Source organism: Dipodomys ordii, unplaced genomic scaffold (genome assembly GCF_000151885.1).
Source record: "Dipodomys ordii isolate 6190 unplaced genomic scaffold, Dord_2.0 Scaffold8, whole genome shotgun sequence".
NCBI classification, from domain to species: domain Eukaryota; kingdom Metazoa; phylum Chordata; class Mammalia; order Rodentia; family Heteromyidae; genus Dipodomys; species Dipodomys ordii.
In genome coordinates, this window is record NW_012267224.1 from 17423791 (window position 1) to 17439758 (window position 15968).

At 44.1% G+C, this 15968-nt stretch overlaps 1 protein-coding gene across 1 annotated transcript in view; it reads right to left on the bottom strand.

The window, feature by feature from the left end:
• Nucleotides 1–530: 530 nt before the first annotated feature.
• The window catches only part of Rell1 (RELT-like 1), a 53755-nt gene continuing 38317 nt past the window's right edge, over nt 531–15968 (bottom strand). Inside the window, exons 5-7 of the mRNA XM_013008974.1 lie at nt 12782–13018; nt 10799–10937; nt 531–903 (exon numbers count right to left, since the gene is read on the bottom strand). Coding sequence (XP_012864428.1) covers nt 10802–10937; nt 12782–13018 — 373 coding nt within the window. The 3' untranslated portion in view covers nt 531–903; nt 10799–10801. The remainder of the gene's footprint in view (nt 904–10798; nt 10938–12781; nt 13019–15968) is intronic.

Consider the following 15968-nt stretch of genomic DNA (forward strand, 5'->3'; position numbering starts at 1 on the left):
TCTGTTTATTCATTGGACTAAATGAGTTGCTTAGCTTAAGTTACGAAAAACAGGAATTTCTCAATATATTGTAAGTGACTCAGAAACAGCATTGGCCGCTGGAGTTAATTAAGCTGAAGTGTTGGTCTAGGAATCCAGTCAAGTGTCTGGTCCCATCTGATTCCAGGATCTCTTAGGAGATCATCTTCTCAGCACAAGACTACAGGATCTCCAAGGGCCTTTTGCCATGGAAAGCTGTGTGTGTGTGTGTGTGTGTGTGTGTGTGTGTGTGTGTGTGACTACAGGATCTTTGCCATGGAAAGCTAGGGGTGTGGGTGTGGGTGTGGGTGTGTGGGTGTGTGTGTGTGTAACTCCTCTGTGCTCCCCCTCCCCTCCCCTCTGTGTGTGTGTGTGTGTGTGTGTGTAACTCCTCTGTGCTCCCCCTCCCCTCCCCTCTCCAGTGATCTTGGGGAAAGCTGAGAGTGAGAGAGAGAGAGAGAGAGAGAGAGAGAGAGAGAGAGAGAGAGAGAGAGAGAGAGAGAGGCTCCTTTGTACCTCCCCCGTCCCCTCCCCGCCCGTCCTTTCCCCAGTGATCCTGGGGGAGCGGAGCGTGTACACGCTGCGCAGGACAGGCCACTAACAGGAGTGGTGGCTAGCATGAACAGTAGATCACCAATGAGCTCTTTCCTTCCCTGGAATCTACTAATACATTTTCCATTAGACTTGTTAAACCAGAACTTGTTTCAAAGCAAACCAAATTCTGTATCCAGCAGTATAGCCAAAAAAAAAAAAATTCCCTTTTAGGTTTTATCTGCATGCCTGCTGACTTCATAGAAACTATATAAAATATATAAAAATATTCCCGAAGCAACTTCATATCTTTCAAGTTTTCCGTTTCTTTGAATTCTTCAAAGAAAGCCATGCCTGCAAGAGAAAACAGAAAAGGGAAAGCATTAACAAAAGGAAACATCGCATCACATACTGATGTGTCTGAATATTTAAACACATATAACCACGTTCCTTCTTTACACATTCCGGCCCCAGCCCACCTCATCCCTCCCTCTCATTCATTTCTTCTAGAAACCAGCATAAGGAAATGTAAGTACCACAATTCCACAGGGACCTCATTATCAAAAGCTTGAGAAAGCAATAGTTTGAGGAGATTGAAGGTATCTTCACATGCCTAAGGATGACAGACAGGCATTCTCCCTGAGATTCCTGTATCACTTCTTCAAAGAAAACTTGTTCTTTTAACTCCTCCCCATGTGCTGTCAGGCTGTGAAGTGTACAGTGAGCATCTTCAATAACCAGAACTTTGTATGAACCAGATAAAGGCATCCGGATCTGCCCAGTAATGCCACAAAGAATAGCCCTGGGTATCCACTGAGTTCCTAGGGCAGCTTGCCCAAGATAACACTGGAGAGTTAAGAACGCTTTGTGGTCTGGTCTGGTTTTGTTTTGCTGTTTGGTTTTATTTGGGGAGTTTGGTTGATTGGTTGGTTGGGTTTTTTTCCCCCTTTGGCAATGCTGGAGATGGAACCCAGGGCTTCACATAGATGAAGCAAGTTTTCTACTACTGAGCTTAAGACAAAACCCTTAGATTTTTGTTGGATCCTGAGTGTTCTCTGTTGTAATTTTACCACTTTGCAGCAACTAGCCATTGTAATATCTGTATTTATAATGTACAAAATCTCTATACTTGTGAAACCATTTTATACTTTCCAAAAGACTTCTTACAAGAATTTCATTTAATTAAAACTTTGTAGCCAGCCTCTTTCCTGAAGGCTGGGACCACCAGAACAGACTCAGATTCCAGAGGTATGTAAGATATAGTAGTGGCAGCTAGACAGACTTAGGAATAAAACCTCCCATCTGCCAAACAAATCCAGACAAAGCCAGCTGGAAGAAACATGGGACTGCCAAAAAGGTTATAGAGATGTCTTAATTTAAGATGCCCTTACATTTAAATTCAAGGCATCTTAAGATATCTAAATGTCTTCATCTATGATAGCATATAATCCTGGGATAGCAGTTTAAGGTAAGTATTCCAATATCACCCATGTTGTCTTTCTTCTGTTACTAGTTACATTCATGAGTGACTTGCAGTAGTTATAGAGAGGAGAAATGAGACACAGGATTAAGGTTGGTTTTCTAAGCAAGATGAGCTGGGTACCATCATCTCCTTAGCTGAACTGGAACTAAAACAGTATCCCCTTAAATGGCACAAGTCAAGCTTTCAATTCTAATGAAAGAACTCATCACGCACAGTAATGCCACAACCCAGCAGTGCAGATTCATATTTATAGCCGGCCAAAGTCACATCAAGGAAGGCGGGCGGAGGCTACTTCCAGAAAGGACTCATACAGAACATTCCAGCACAGAAAGAGCTACAGGGGCCAGAGATGAAGAAATACAGAAATGGTCCTAAAAGAAAAAGGGGGGGAAGCAAAAAAATGTGAGAAATTTTTCAATAAAATTTTATCATCTAGAAAGAAAGAGAATGGATAATCCATTGTGTTTGTCTCCTCTTTGTGAGATGTCAGAGCTAGACTTTTGTATCCGGAAAATAACAAAGTCAAGGGCAAGGAATGGGAGCCCTGGAATGCCATGATCCATCACAAACTAGAACGTCCCATTCAGAAGGTTTTGCAATATACTTGACAGACCTTGGAGTGAGCATGCAAGGCTATGGGCTGGAGCCAGAGGTCTGGATTCAAACCCAGACCCTATTTACCGTGGGTGGTTTCTTTATATAAAGTTTGAGCACACTGCTCCTAAAAGATCAGTAAATCCAAATAAGGATCTTCTGTCATATCTGAAATCTTGTTCATTTTTTGAAAATAAATGTCTTTTTTTTTTTTTGGTATGTTGTAGGGCTTGAACTCAGGGCCTAGACACTGTCCCTGAGGTTTTTCACTCAAGGCTGGCGCCCCAACACTTTGGGCCACAGAGCCCCTTCCAGTTTTCTGGTGGCTAACTGGAGATAAAGAGTCTCATGGACTTTCCTGCCCAGGCTGGCTTTTAACCTTGATCCTCAGCTCTCAGCCTCCTGAACAGCTAGGATTATTGGCACCAGCCACTGGCTGAAAATGTCTTTCTTGAAGGCTGGGGTGGGGAGGGGGAACCTGTAAACTGGGGCAGGGGGAAATAAAAACTATCAGAGCCTACCATTTCCCAACCCCACCTCCAAAGAGTTTTTAATTCAGAGAATGCAAATAAAGTACAACCTCAGAGGGGCCCAAGAAACCTCCAGAGTCCCTGTCACCAAGCTCAAAGGAAAGCGGATAGAGATGGATGGGGGTCAGGAGAGTCAACTTCTCATTGGTGCAGATACTCAAGAGGAAAGAGAGTTCGAAAATCTTAGCAGTAGACCAACTCAACCCCACTCCCACTGTCCCCCTACCCCACGAATGCCCAACTGTGAGTGGACCTTGCATAAAATGATGACATCAGGGGCTGGGAAGGTGGCTCAGTGATAGAGCGCTTGCCTTGCATGCCAGAGGCCCTGGGTTCGATTCCTCAGCACCACATAAGCAAAAAGAAAAAAGCCGAAGTGGCGCTGTGGCTCAAGTGGTAGAGCGCTAGCCTTGAGCTGAAGAGGTGAGGGACAGCACCCAGGCCCAGAGTTCAGGTCCCATGACCTGAACCAAAAAAAAAAAAAAAAAGATGACGTCAGCCCAACCCCCAGATCTTAATTTGATTCTACCTCTAGTAAGGAGCTAGTACTAAGGCTTCCTTAACGCATGCAAGAAAATGGCTCAAATTCCTAAGGGATAGTTTTTTTTTTTTTCAAATAAGTTTTTTATTGTGACAATACTGTACAGAGGGATTACAATCACAAGAGCAAGCACTGTTGCCTTCTCCTTTGTTTTTCCCCTCCCGTCCCTTCCCTCCCATCACCACAACTACATTCTCCCCCTCCTCATCCCCTCCCTCCCCCGCCCTGGCCTAAATTGTAAAGTTCATTTTTCAACATAGCGTCTTGTACATCTCATTGTTGCAATGGGTTAAACTGTATCCTAAGGGATATTTCTTTTTGTATTTTCTCCCAGCCCTGGGTCTTGAACTCAGGGTCTGGGCCCTTTCCCAAAATCTCTCTGTGCTCAAGGCCAGCACTCTACTACTTGAGCTACAGTGCTGCCCTTCTGGCTTTTTCTAAGTAGTTTATTGGAGATTAAAAAAAAAAAAAAAGTCTCACAGATTTTCCTGCCTGGGCTGGCTTCAAACTGTGATCTTCAGATCTCAGCCTCCTGAGATTACAGGTGTGAGAAATGTGTGCCTGGCCAAAATACTATTCTGAGATGTCCTGAGAATACAAAGCTGTTAGGGTCTTAAGACATTTTAAAAAAGAACAGGAGGTCCCAGACAATGCTTGGAAAATTTCCTCCTAACTAAGACCACTCAAAATGGCATGAAAAAACTGATAGCAGCGAATATTCAGTACATAATTTACTCTGTGTCAAAGCTTGAACTTAAGAACTACAGATATATCATGCCATTTAAGTCCAACAACACCCCATTTTAAAGATGAGGAAATCAAGGATTAAGTTAAGAAACATTCCTAAAAACCATTGGTAGCTAAGTGACACAGTTAAAAATTAAAGCTACAGTCTTTAAGATCCAATTTTTATTCACCAAAATAATTTATAAAATAGTTTTAATGATAAAGTCACTTAAAATCAAATAACTTTTAGTTTGATTTAAAAAGTAACTATAAAACATCTAGAAGAGGGGCTGGGAAGGTGGCTCAGTGGTAGAGTGCTTGCCTTGCATGCATGAGGCCCTGGGTTCGTTCCTCAGCACTACAGAAGCAGAAAAAGCTGGAAGTGGTGCTGTGGCTCAAGTGGTAGAGTGCCATCCTTGAGCTGAAGAGCTGAGAGACAGCATCCAGGCCCAGAGTTCAGGCCCCACAACCAACAAAACAACAACAACAACAACAAAACTAGAACAGAGGAAAATCTCCATGACCTTGATCTGGCAAGCATTTTTTAGGTTGGACCTCAAAAACACAAAAAAAAGTATAAGGCTTCTCATAACAAAGGAAATGACAGTATAGAGTTAGTGACTGCTCAGTGGAAAAGCATTTGTCTATCATATATGAGGCCATGGGTTTAATCCCAACACTGTAAAAAAACAGAGAACTAACTTACAGAAGGGAACAAGGGAACAAAAGATTTACAAACTATCCAGAACTTTTAAAGAATTCAATCCATCAATAGTAAATAATAATACTAAAACAACCTCCCCCCAATCTAAACAGACCTAGGGCAAAAAAAAGTTAAATGTTTAGCTAAAAATAAAGATGAGTGAAATATTGCTGTGTAAATCAAATCAATGTCTGTAAGAAGATATAATCATGAAATGGAAAAGGGAGCATAGAATCCAGAATGTTTACTACAGGATCATTTTTATAAAAAGGCAAAAGACCATTGACAATGAAGACAAGGCCGTGGCATCTGGAGACTGAGCGCAATTCGATTTATTTAACTTTGAAGAACAAAAGCTTATTCTTCTGAGAAAACACCAAAACACATTTTCAGTGGAAAAAAAAAAAAGAAGAAGAAAGCATTTTTAGCTGCATTGCCAAAATAAATCCGGCAGAGTGTAAGTTAGAACTAGCTACAAAAAAGAACTCAGGCCAAAGAAGCAGGGGGAGCAGAACACGATGAGCGAGGGGACAGACAACTGATTTGGTTTAGAAAAGAGTCAAGGACAGAAGGAGAGGGAAACCCCAGTGCAATACTGATAAAGTTCCATGGAGATACTGTCTCCCTTGTATCCATGGAGATGGGTTCCACGATCCCAAACGAAAATAGAATCTGTGGATGTTCAAGTCCCTTATATAAAATTGCACAGTATACCAGAACCTACATCCTCCTGTAAGCTTTAAATCATCTCTAGATTGTTTGTAATGCCAAATGCAATGTAAATATTGTTATGCTGCATCAGTCACAGAAGCAGAACTGCAGATACAGGGAACTGACTATGTATACCTAAGTTTAGTTTTTATTTTAAAACACCATTTACAAAAAAACACCACCACCCAAGAAAAAAAGGAACCTAAGCAATAAATGGATCTGCACTTTCATCCGAATACTTGAATCTACTCTACAGCAAAATAAAGCATTCCAACAAAATAGCTTGAACCAAAACATCTTTCAGGAACAACTACAAAGACTATATTCAACTATATAAAAGACACACAACACCTCTTTACTATTTTACTAGGGAAATTTTTCTGATTCAACTTAGATACAGAAATTTGGGCCCAGATGAAACAAAAGTTCAGGTTTCTCTAGTTGAGAAATCCAACAACATTAAACATACTTTTTTCTTGGGAAGCATAAGAAAAATAGCAAAAAAAAACATTTAATGATACATTATTGAAAAAAAGAAATACACAAATAACCACTCCTCTGTCTCCAGAATCCATACTGAGGGCAAGCCGCTGTGCTCACCCAGCAGGACCGAACTTGCTTCCCTTGGCCCCAGTTGGATGAAATCTGCTACACCTGAAGCCAGGCTGCCTGTTGACTCTCATCTCCAGGACTCTCCTGCAGACAAGTCTGAGCACATTTTCTGTTTGTTGTTTAACTCTTATGATTAAAATCTTTATCAGCAACCTGAAGTACCAACTAGCACTTACCTACATGCCTTCCTGAGGGTTAAGTAAGTTAACACGTGGAATGTACAGACTCCTCTAAATTTTTATCTAAGTATCGTGATTCATCATAATACATTTATTCCTTGGATCATAGACATTTATACTTTACTTTTGGGCTTGAAAGTTTCTATATTATTTGTTTATTTGTGTCTCTGTGTGTGCATGCACGCATGTATGCACACACACCAGTAATGGGCTTAAACTTAGGACCTAGGCTCTGTCCCTTAGCTTTTTCACTCAAGGCTGGTGCTCTACTTCTTGAACCACAACTCTACATCTGGCTTTTTGGTGATTAACTGAAGGTAAAGGGTCTCACAGCTTTCCTGTTCAACTTGTCTTCCAACTAAAATCTTCAGATCTCAGCCTCCTGAATGGTTTACAGCTGTGAGCCACCGGAACCTGGCTTAATTTTTTTCTTTTTAATTTCAAAATTACACATTCTTTTTACTTTCTTTTGTTGTTGTTAGTGGTAGTGGTGGTGGTGGTAATGGTGGTGGTGGTCTTGGGACTTGAACTCAGGACCTGGGTGCTGTCTCTGAGCATTTTTACTTAAGGGTGGTGCTCTACCACTTTGAGCCAAAGCACCACTCCCAGTTTTCTGGTGGTTAATTGGAGGTAAGAGTCTCACAGACTTTCCTGCCCAGGTTGGCTTCAAACAAAGATCTTCAGATCTCAGCCTCCTGAGTAGCTAAGATTACAGGCATTAGCCACCAGCACCTTATTTTTTTTTCTTTTGAATTTCAAAATTATACATTTTTGTACTTCTTTCTTTTGGCAGCACTGTGGATTGAACTCAGCTTGCTAGGCAGGTGCTCTACCACCTGAGCCATGTCCCCAGCTACCAATACATTCCCTTTCTAAGGCCACTATTATTTTGCCCTTTACTAATGTGGATGGGACAACAGTATGTGGCCACTATCTACTGACAGTCAACTGTACCCTAGACTCTGTATCCTCACACTTAACGGAAAGAGGAGGTACTGGCAGATAGCACCATTTTCACATGGGGAAGCTTGGCAGAGATTAACAAATGATAACGCAGATCTATATGGTAAAGACTTCAGATGACTGAATCCAATTTCTGTAGTCAGACAGAGACAGAACTGACACCAAGAAAGCCAGCTGAGCAACCCTAATTCTTTTAACCTTTGCAAACCTTGGCCTGGTTCTCATTAGGGCTGAGTGTGACAAGAGGATCACCTTGCAGTTCCTGCCTGCCACTGAGCCATGACTGGCTGGTTAAGGACAACCTGCAGATGGACACGTGGTCACTGTCCTTATGACCCATTCTGACGAGCACAGGTCTCAGCGGAGCTGGCTGGGCCTTCCTTGTCCTAGACTTAAGTGGTCAGAAGCTTCAGTTCCCAGACAGGCCAGTCCTCCCTGACCTTCAATCAGAATGATTCTGTCATTGGCCAAGGTCACTCAGCAGCCCAAATCCAATTCCTCAGGTACCTCATGTTCAATTGTGAGTCTCCATTGCCCAAACGGGGAAGAGCCTCACCAACTGTGCCTACTGAGCACTGGCTTGTGACTAGTGCAGCTGCAGAAGTACCTTTTTATTGTTAATTAAATTCTGTAGCCACGTATGAGCAGTAGCTACCATATTAGACCATGAATTCCTCCACCATGGGTAGACATGCTCCCCATCCATGGTCCCAGGCTACCTGTTCCTGGCCATACTTGTTGGCTGGTGGGTGAGACTGATCTTGTCATTAGAGACCCAATCTGAGCTCCTCTCCCTAGCCCTGTAACCATAAGTAAAGTACCCTTTACATACTTCAGTTCCCTCATCCACAAAACTGGATGACTACATCAACCCATTAGATGTTTACCATGATGATGAGGCAGATGTCTATCAGCACAACAACTAGAGGACCGCCAGCAGAATTGACTCTGACTTCCGAATTCCTCCCGGCTCCCTTCCCAAGGCCACCAGAACTGGCTGTGAGGCCCAAGACAAGACTTTTCTGTGTGTTTCTCCTCTTCAAAAGGCTTCTAAAGCCTTCTTACTTACCTTTGAGATACTTCGAAGGTAATTTAGCTATCAGGCAAGCCTGTGTCTTATGAAAAACCTCCAGACACCTTCAGCCCCTCGGTGCCTGGCAGATGTCAGATTCCAAGTCTCCTGTGCACTCAGCCCACCTACCAAAAGCAGCAACCCTGACCAGCACCTCCAACATGCCAAGCCCTGGGCAGCCAGGCTACTCCATGAAAGACTGCTGCCCCCTTCAACTAAGCTGATAGGTTCCATTTGCCAAGTGGGCATCAAAAGCGGGATAGGATGATAGGTTCCATTTGCCAAGTGGGCATCAAAAGCGGGATAGGATACCTCACCCAAGTCCTGCTGTCAGAAAGGCAGATGGGAGTGGAACCCGGCAGCTGGATCCCAGGGCTTCGGCTCAACTTTGTTATTTTCCAGTGACCCCTGCTCCACCCATCCCTTCCTTTTTGTTCATGGAATCCTCACTCTTTTGCATATAAGAAGCATAAAAAGGATGAATGTTCCTTAAGCCAAAAAAGGAGAGGTGTGAGCCAGCCACCATCGAGTCATCAAGGGATTCTTTTATTTGTCTCAAGTGTTGTGTTCCAAAATTAAAGTTGCGAAGACAACTCTGCTTTTCTATTGATCCCACATATTTGGTGGAAACAACAGTATTGTTACGCAGTATATTTCAGAGTAATGTCCCTACAGAGGTGTCTGCTTTGATGTCATACACTAAATCAAACTGGCTTCCAATTCAAAGGAGAAGAAAAAAAAGCACTGGTTTACCTGCTTCATATATTTTCAAATTACAATTTTCCTAGGGATACAAAGAGAATGCGTGATACTTTGACTTTTGCAAGAAATTTAATAAGCTACCAACATTTAAGCCCCTGTGGTACAGGCCTGTGTCTCACACCTGTAATCCTTAGCTACTCAGAGAGGGGACAGGGAGGCTCACAGTACCAGAACAGCCCGGGAAGAAAGTTCACAAGACCCAACCTCAACCAATAAAAAGCAGGTGTGGTGGGACACACCTGTCATTCCAGCCACAAAGGAAGCATAAAATTAGGGGGGGTTGCATCCAGGCTGGCCTGGGCATAAAAAAAAATCTTTTCAAACAATAAAGCAAAGAAGTGGTAGAGCATCTACCTAAAAATGCAAGGCCATGAGTTCAAAATCAAAAGAAAGAGCCAGGCTTGGTGGCTCACATCAGTAATCCTAGCTACTCGGGAGGCTGAGATCTGAGGATGTCAGTTATCTCCAATAAACCACTCAGAAAACCAGAAGTGGTGCTGCGGCTCAAGGGGTAGAGCACTAGCCTTGAGCTGAAGAGCTGAGGGACAGCACCCAGGCCCAGTGTTCAAGCCCCATGACCAACAAAAAAAAAAGGAAGGAGGGAAGCAGGGAAGCAGGGGAGGGAAGGAGGGAAAGAGGGAAGAAAGGAAGGAAGAAGCGAGGAAGGAAAGAAGAAAGGAAGGAAGGAGAAAGAGAAAGATATGGTGGGGGTGGAGGGAGGCACAGAAATGGAGGAACAAAAGGTGAACAAATGCAGCAGTCACACTCACTAGGCAATATGTTGAAAATGAACTATACAACTTGTGAGTAGGGATGGGAGGGAAAAACTGAGAGTAGAGGAAGGGGTGATACTGTCCAAAAAGAAATGTACTCATTTCCTGAGTTATGTAACTAACCCTTCATACACTGCCTTTATAATAACATTTTTAAAGGGGGGAAAAGAAAAAGAAGAAGAAAAAACAAGCAAACAAATCAACAAAAAAAAGTGGTGATTTCACATAAAATGTGAAAATCTGGATTTTGACACTTTTTTTACTCATAATATAGGAACACTAGATATTTCCTGTCTTATGCTAATGGAAGCCTTTACCAATGGGTGATGTGATTTCTAATTTGATACAATCCCTACCACGGCATATTGCAACCTAGGCAATACTTCTATGCTCATTACAAGCCAAGGGTCTGGAGGGACTGAGTTTGCAGAGTCTTTAGGAGAAGCTCTAATCAGGTAATCATGTTTGACTCCCCTCCTCCTGACCAATTTCAGAAACGCTTTACCATTTCCCTGACAAGTGTCAGTGTCTATGACCACGGTCCAGGGAGGCCTTTAGTACCTTCTCCCGCGTCACCATGTCACCCAAAATACAGCTCACCTGCTACTCCGTGCCGCTTCGTTCTCTCTTCACGGGCGTCACAGGCAGATCCCCGTTGACACTCTCGGCCCCGCTAACGGACATCAAACTTCTCCGCTCCTTCTGGTTTGACTTGTGCTCCACTTTTGTCACCCTAAACCTGAGGAGAGGAAGGGAAGATCTGGTGGATTTTGCTTTTCCAGTAAACAATTATTAAGAGGGAATAAGTTGGGTTTGTTGCCCGGGGACAAAGCACTTGTCCAGCATGTGACAAGGCTGTGGGTTCCCAGCACAGGAAAGGAAAACAGAATTACAAATAAATATTTTTTTAAAGTACCCAGCTCAAAGACCTCAAATAAACAACCAAAAACTAGGGCAGCAATAAAAAAAAAAAAAGAACTCAACAGGAAGGGCACACCCAGGCAGCCCCTCCCACCTTGCCAGCTGATGCCCATCCACTGCATCACTGACCACGCAGGTTACTCAGAGAGCAGACAAACCGCACTGGAAAACACGGGTGCTCAGCACTGTGATCTCCAGCAGTGGCATGAGCCTTAACCACAGGAGGCTGAATGAAAACGTAACTGGTTTCAAATTAGAATGACATAAGCAAAACCATTGCTAGATAATGGCCTCAGAAAACATACACCTGTCAGACAGACTTAGCTGAACACACAGAGAGAGATAAAGACAAGGAGATATACAGACAGACATATAGACACCCGAACACAGAGAGAGACTGAGACAAAGAGAGAAAGCCAAAAGAACCCAACAGTGTATTTCACCAGCACTGGTTGGGAGATTTCTTTCTTCTTTTAAAGATAAAACTGGGTTGATTTTCTTTTAAGCATTCAAGAAAAAAATTAAAGAAGTTAAAGAAGAGATGAAAAAAGTTAAAGAAGAGATCTTCCTTGGGAAGTAAAAGTGAAGTTAAAAGCAATTTACTCAACTCGACTATTTTCCTAGACAATTTGCAACTCCCTAAGAGCTTTCAATAGCAATGTCTTTCTAAATAAAATGTTCTAAAATAAAATTCTTCTTCTGTGTACAAAGTGAGGTCACCCACCTTGGGAGGTCCAGGGGAAGGGTGTAGAAAGAGAAAGAAAGAACAAGGCAAAGTTGAAGCACAGATCCAGCCTGTGGTACTGGAAGATGCTCTGAAGGATTCTACATGGAATCATCCAAGGCTCACAGCTGGATGTGCGGCGTTGAAGAATGCATGTTGAATCTGAGTTAAAATTTTCAGCAGATTCTTTTTTTTTTCCAAGTGAACAAAATGTGCTTTGTCCTAAGAGCTACAGGTTCTCATTCATTTGCATTCATAAATTCCCATGACTCTTGCCTCCTAATAAAACACTGGTCATGAGTTATGCTGTTTTGGTAGAAATGGCAAACAGCCCATTTTCTTCTCCTTGTGACTTGTGCAATACGTGTGGTCTTTCCAGATGCAGCATTAGCAAGCCAGCCCTGCGTGGGCCTTGGGACCTACTGCAAAACACACTACATGTTGGTCATAGCTATATGCCCCTCTCCCTCGCCGTGCCCCTCAACACTGAGGTCTTCCAGTCACACGCGCCTTCCCATGCCTGTCTAGCACATGCAGAAGAACCGTGCATGTACTGGGAGAGCCTTTCTCTAGACTACAGAGACCTGGAAAGGACCTGGGACTCTCCATAGCTACTGAGCCATCCACTGAACCTCCCCTCCCCCAATCTTCTACTGTGGATATCCCTAAAAGGAATAGACAGATAAAGGTGAAGAGGGTGGGCTCTGTGACAGCTAGTATTAATCATTTACCTTAATTACTCCATCGTAATTACTCTGATCTAGCACTCAGTGGGATGCTTCTTTCAAGATTCTGCTGATGTTGAAGATGCCCAGGACTCAGACCAGAAAACAGCTAAGCAGCCTCCTAGGCTTATTGGATGTGCTCCCCAGGGAGGAGTACAAATCTGTAACCACCGAACCATGCCATACCCACTAGAAGCATCAACAGGGCCTTACCTGCCCACAGAGAGGACGGTCACCTCCCCCTGGCGCCGTGGTCTGCTGTCCTTAGCCTTGTTGGTGGGTCTTATGAAGTGCCATCGCTTGTGCCTGCACCGCTGGCACACATCGCGCTCCACAGCGCCACCCACCGTGTGTAGGTGGTGACCGCAGATGTGCTTCCCAGGGGTGCCCCCTGGGGACAAGGGTCCAGGGCTCACAGGTGGGCTTCCAGGAGTGCTGGGCGTCATGGGGCTGCGGGAGGGAGAAATAGGAGAAGGAAAGAGTAAAACTGGTTACTTAAATACCAGCAAACGCAGCCCCTCCCCCAGGACCTAAGAACTCAATTTAAACCAAAATTCAAAAATGCATCTATCTCCCAGTTATACAGATGGACTCTGAACTGACCATCGATGGTAGCTGCACTCAGCAATCAGGACCGTCCAAGGACAGGGGTTTGTCACCTCCAGAATGGAATTCATTGGCTGCAGATAAACCAATGCTTCTAATGATGATGTAGTTTCACTTTATTAAATTTCCTTTCAAAAATTTCCCTAGGTGCCTGTGGCTCACATCTATAATCCTAGCTACTAAGGAAGCTGAGATCTAAGAAGCATGTTCAAAGCCAGCCAGGGCAGAAAAGATGGTGAGACTCTTATCTCCAATTAACTACCAAAAAAGCCAAAAGTGGAGTTGTGGTTCAAGGGGTAGAGCACTAGACCTGAGCAAGAAGGCCAAGTGTTAGCTTGGAGACACTGAGTTCAAGCCCCAGTACTGGCACACAAACAAAAATTCTCCCTTCTCATACAGTCACATTAATTTCTCACATGCAGTTGAAAATCTGCCTAGAACTCTAAGCAGAGAAAGGCCCTGACATATGTGCCCCCGAAAAAAAAAGAAAAATTGCAAATTGCAAATTAATTGCAAATTAAATTGAAATTTAGTTATCAGATGACTTGATAGATACGATCCAATCCGACTATTGTTATCAAAGGAAGAAAGCTTAAAATCAAGATCTCAAAAGCCATGCCATGAATTTTACATGGACCTTTTATTTACTCTCATGATGTGGATACTATTGATTCTTTTTTTGGGGGGAGGAGGGGTCCGGTCATGGGGCCTGAACTCTGGGCCTGGGCGCTGTCCCTCAGCTCTTCTGCTCAAGGCTAGTGCTCTACCACTTGAGCCACAGTGCCACTTCCGGCTTTTTTCTTTTTGCTTATGTGGTACTGAGGAATCAAACCCAGGGCCTCATGCATGCAAGGCAAGCGCTCTACCACTGAGCCACCTTCCCAGCCCCTATTGATTCATTTTTTAAAAAATGAGAACATCAAGGTTTAGATAAACTAGACAAGGCCACACAGCAGATAAGTGTATCCCAAAACTAGAGAGCTAAGTTCCAAAAACACACTAAATCCACCAGTGCTTCATCCACAGTGCAGACTCTGGGAATCTAAAAACACTTACCCAGATGAGCCAATACATAAAAAGCAAAAATGTACAGGCCAGCTGCTGGCTGCTTTCAAAAGGCGTTCCTAACTAAAGGGGGTATCAGAACAGGACCGAGGCAGACTGATCTGGAACCAGCCATGTGTACATATGGGTGTAGGCCAGGCAGCCCCACAAAGCCTCATATCTGAGACCTGACATTTGAGACACAGCAAGAGCCTGCTGGCAATGCCAGAAACCAAGAAAGACAGCTGATCTTTGACCTGCACACTATGTGTGTGTGTGTGTGTGTGTGTGTGTGAGAGAGAGAGAGAGAGAGACAGACAGACAGACAGACAGACAGACAGACAGACAGACCGACCGATCTGGGGCTTGAATTCAGGGCCTGGGCACTGTCCCTGAGATTCTTTAGCTCAAGGTTAGAGCTCTACTGCTCGAGCCATGGCTCCACTTTTTGGTAGCTTGTTGGAACTTAGTCTCATAGACTTTCTTGCCCCAGCTGATTTCAAACTGCAATCCTCAGATCTCAGCCTCCTGAGCAGCTAGGATTACAGAGGTGAGCTACTGGCACCCAGCACCTACACACTTTTAAAGAGGTGCAGGTCATGAATGAAGAGACAATCTAAACAGTACAGACAGCCAGAAGTTCCCAGGCCCTTTAAATGGTTGAAAGAAATTGTACAGGCCTTCCCAGGAGACCTACGTCAACCTGACAACAACTCTTAGAAAGTGAAGTTCCTGAATTTAACTGCACTCACTCAACAGGTATTTATCTATCAGGTTCAATACCCAGTGACACCCAGTGATGACTGAGACAAGGACACCAGGAGCTAATATGATCCTAACACTGGATGTCAGTGCTCCAAGTGGGAGAAGTCACAGCTCATGTCTGAACATTGCCAGATTCCTACCTCCACTTTCCAGCACCCTGAGTCACCTCTCTAAACAGTACATCTAACACAGCCAGTTTCAAGGACACATCAATACTGAAGGTGCGCTGGGCACCTGGTCCACACAGGAAAGGACCCTCCCACCTCCCTTGTCATGCGGGTGTATCTGGCTACTGCCTACAGCGCCACCTCTGGTCACCCCAGACCAAGCACTCCCAGGTATGTCCCACACTGCTCCCTCACTCTCCTTCTGGACCTTCTTCTACATACAACCAGCCTCTGCCTCTCTTAACATCTGCTTCCGGGTGGCCTCTTCTGCAGACCTCCCTGACCTTCCTTTGGTTCCCCTCCCCCGTTCCCAGGAGCCTCTGTAAATGAGACGCTCATCTCAGAAGATGAGTGTCTCTCCGGGCAAGTCTCTTTCTGGTGAGAGTGCAGAGCCAGCCCTCAAACAATGCTCCTTGTTGGAGAAATGGCCAATTGCATAGAAACAGTTATCAGTAATTGCTGGTGAGGCAACGTGGTGATGGAGGAATTGGGGAGTTCCAGATTCCTGAAAGCAGTAAAGCAAAAACAGCACAGAGCAGGTGGTATGCTAACCAACCTCAGTGTCCATTTACCTGCCATTAATAAAGGTCTTTCGGTGTATTTGTATTTAGAATAATCCAATGGCTATCTCCATTCTAGATGATGGAACTGGAGCTAACAGTAGTCCTCTGACTTGACCAAGAATGGGCAGCCAGTCTCCCAGCTCTGAAGCCAACCCCCTCTATTCTCTCTCTCTCTCTCTCCCCCCCCCATCCCTATGTCTCACTTGAAAAGCCCTATCTGAAAACTACTGTACCCTGTCCCTTCTCCCCACTGAC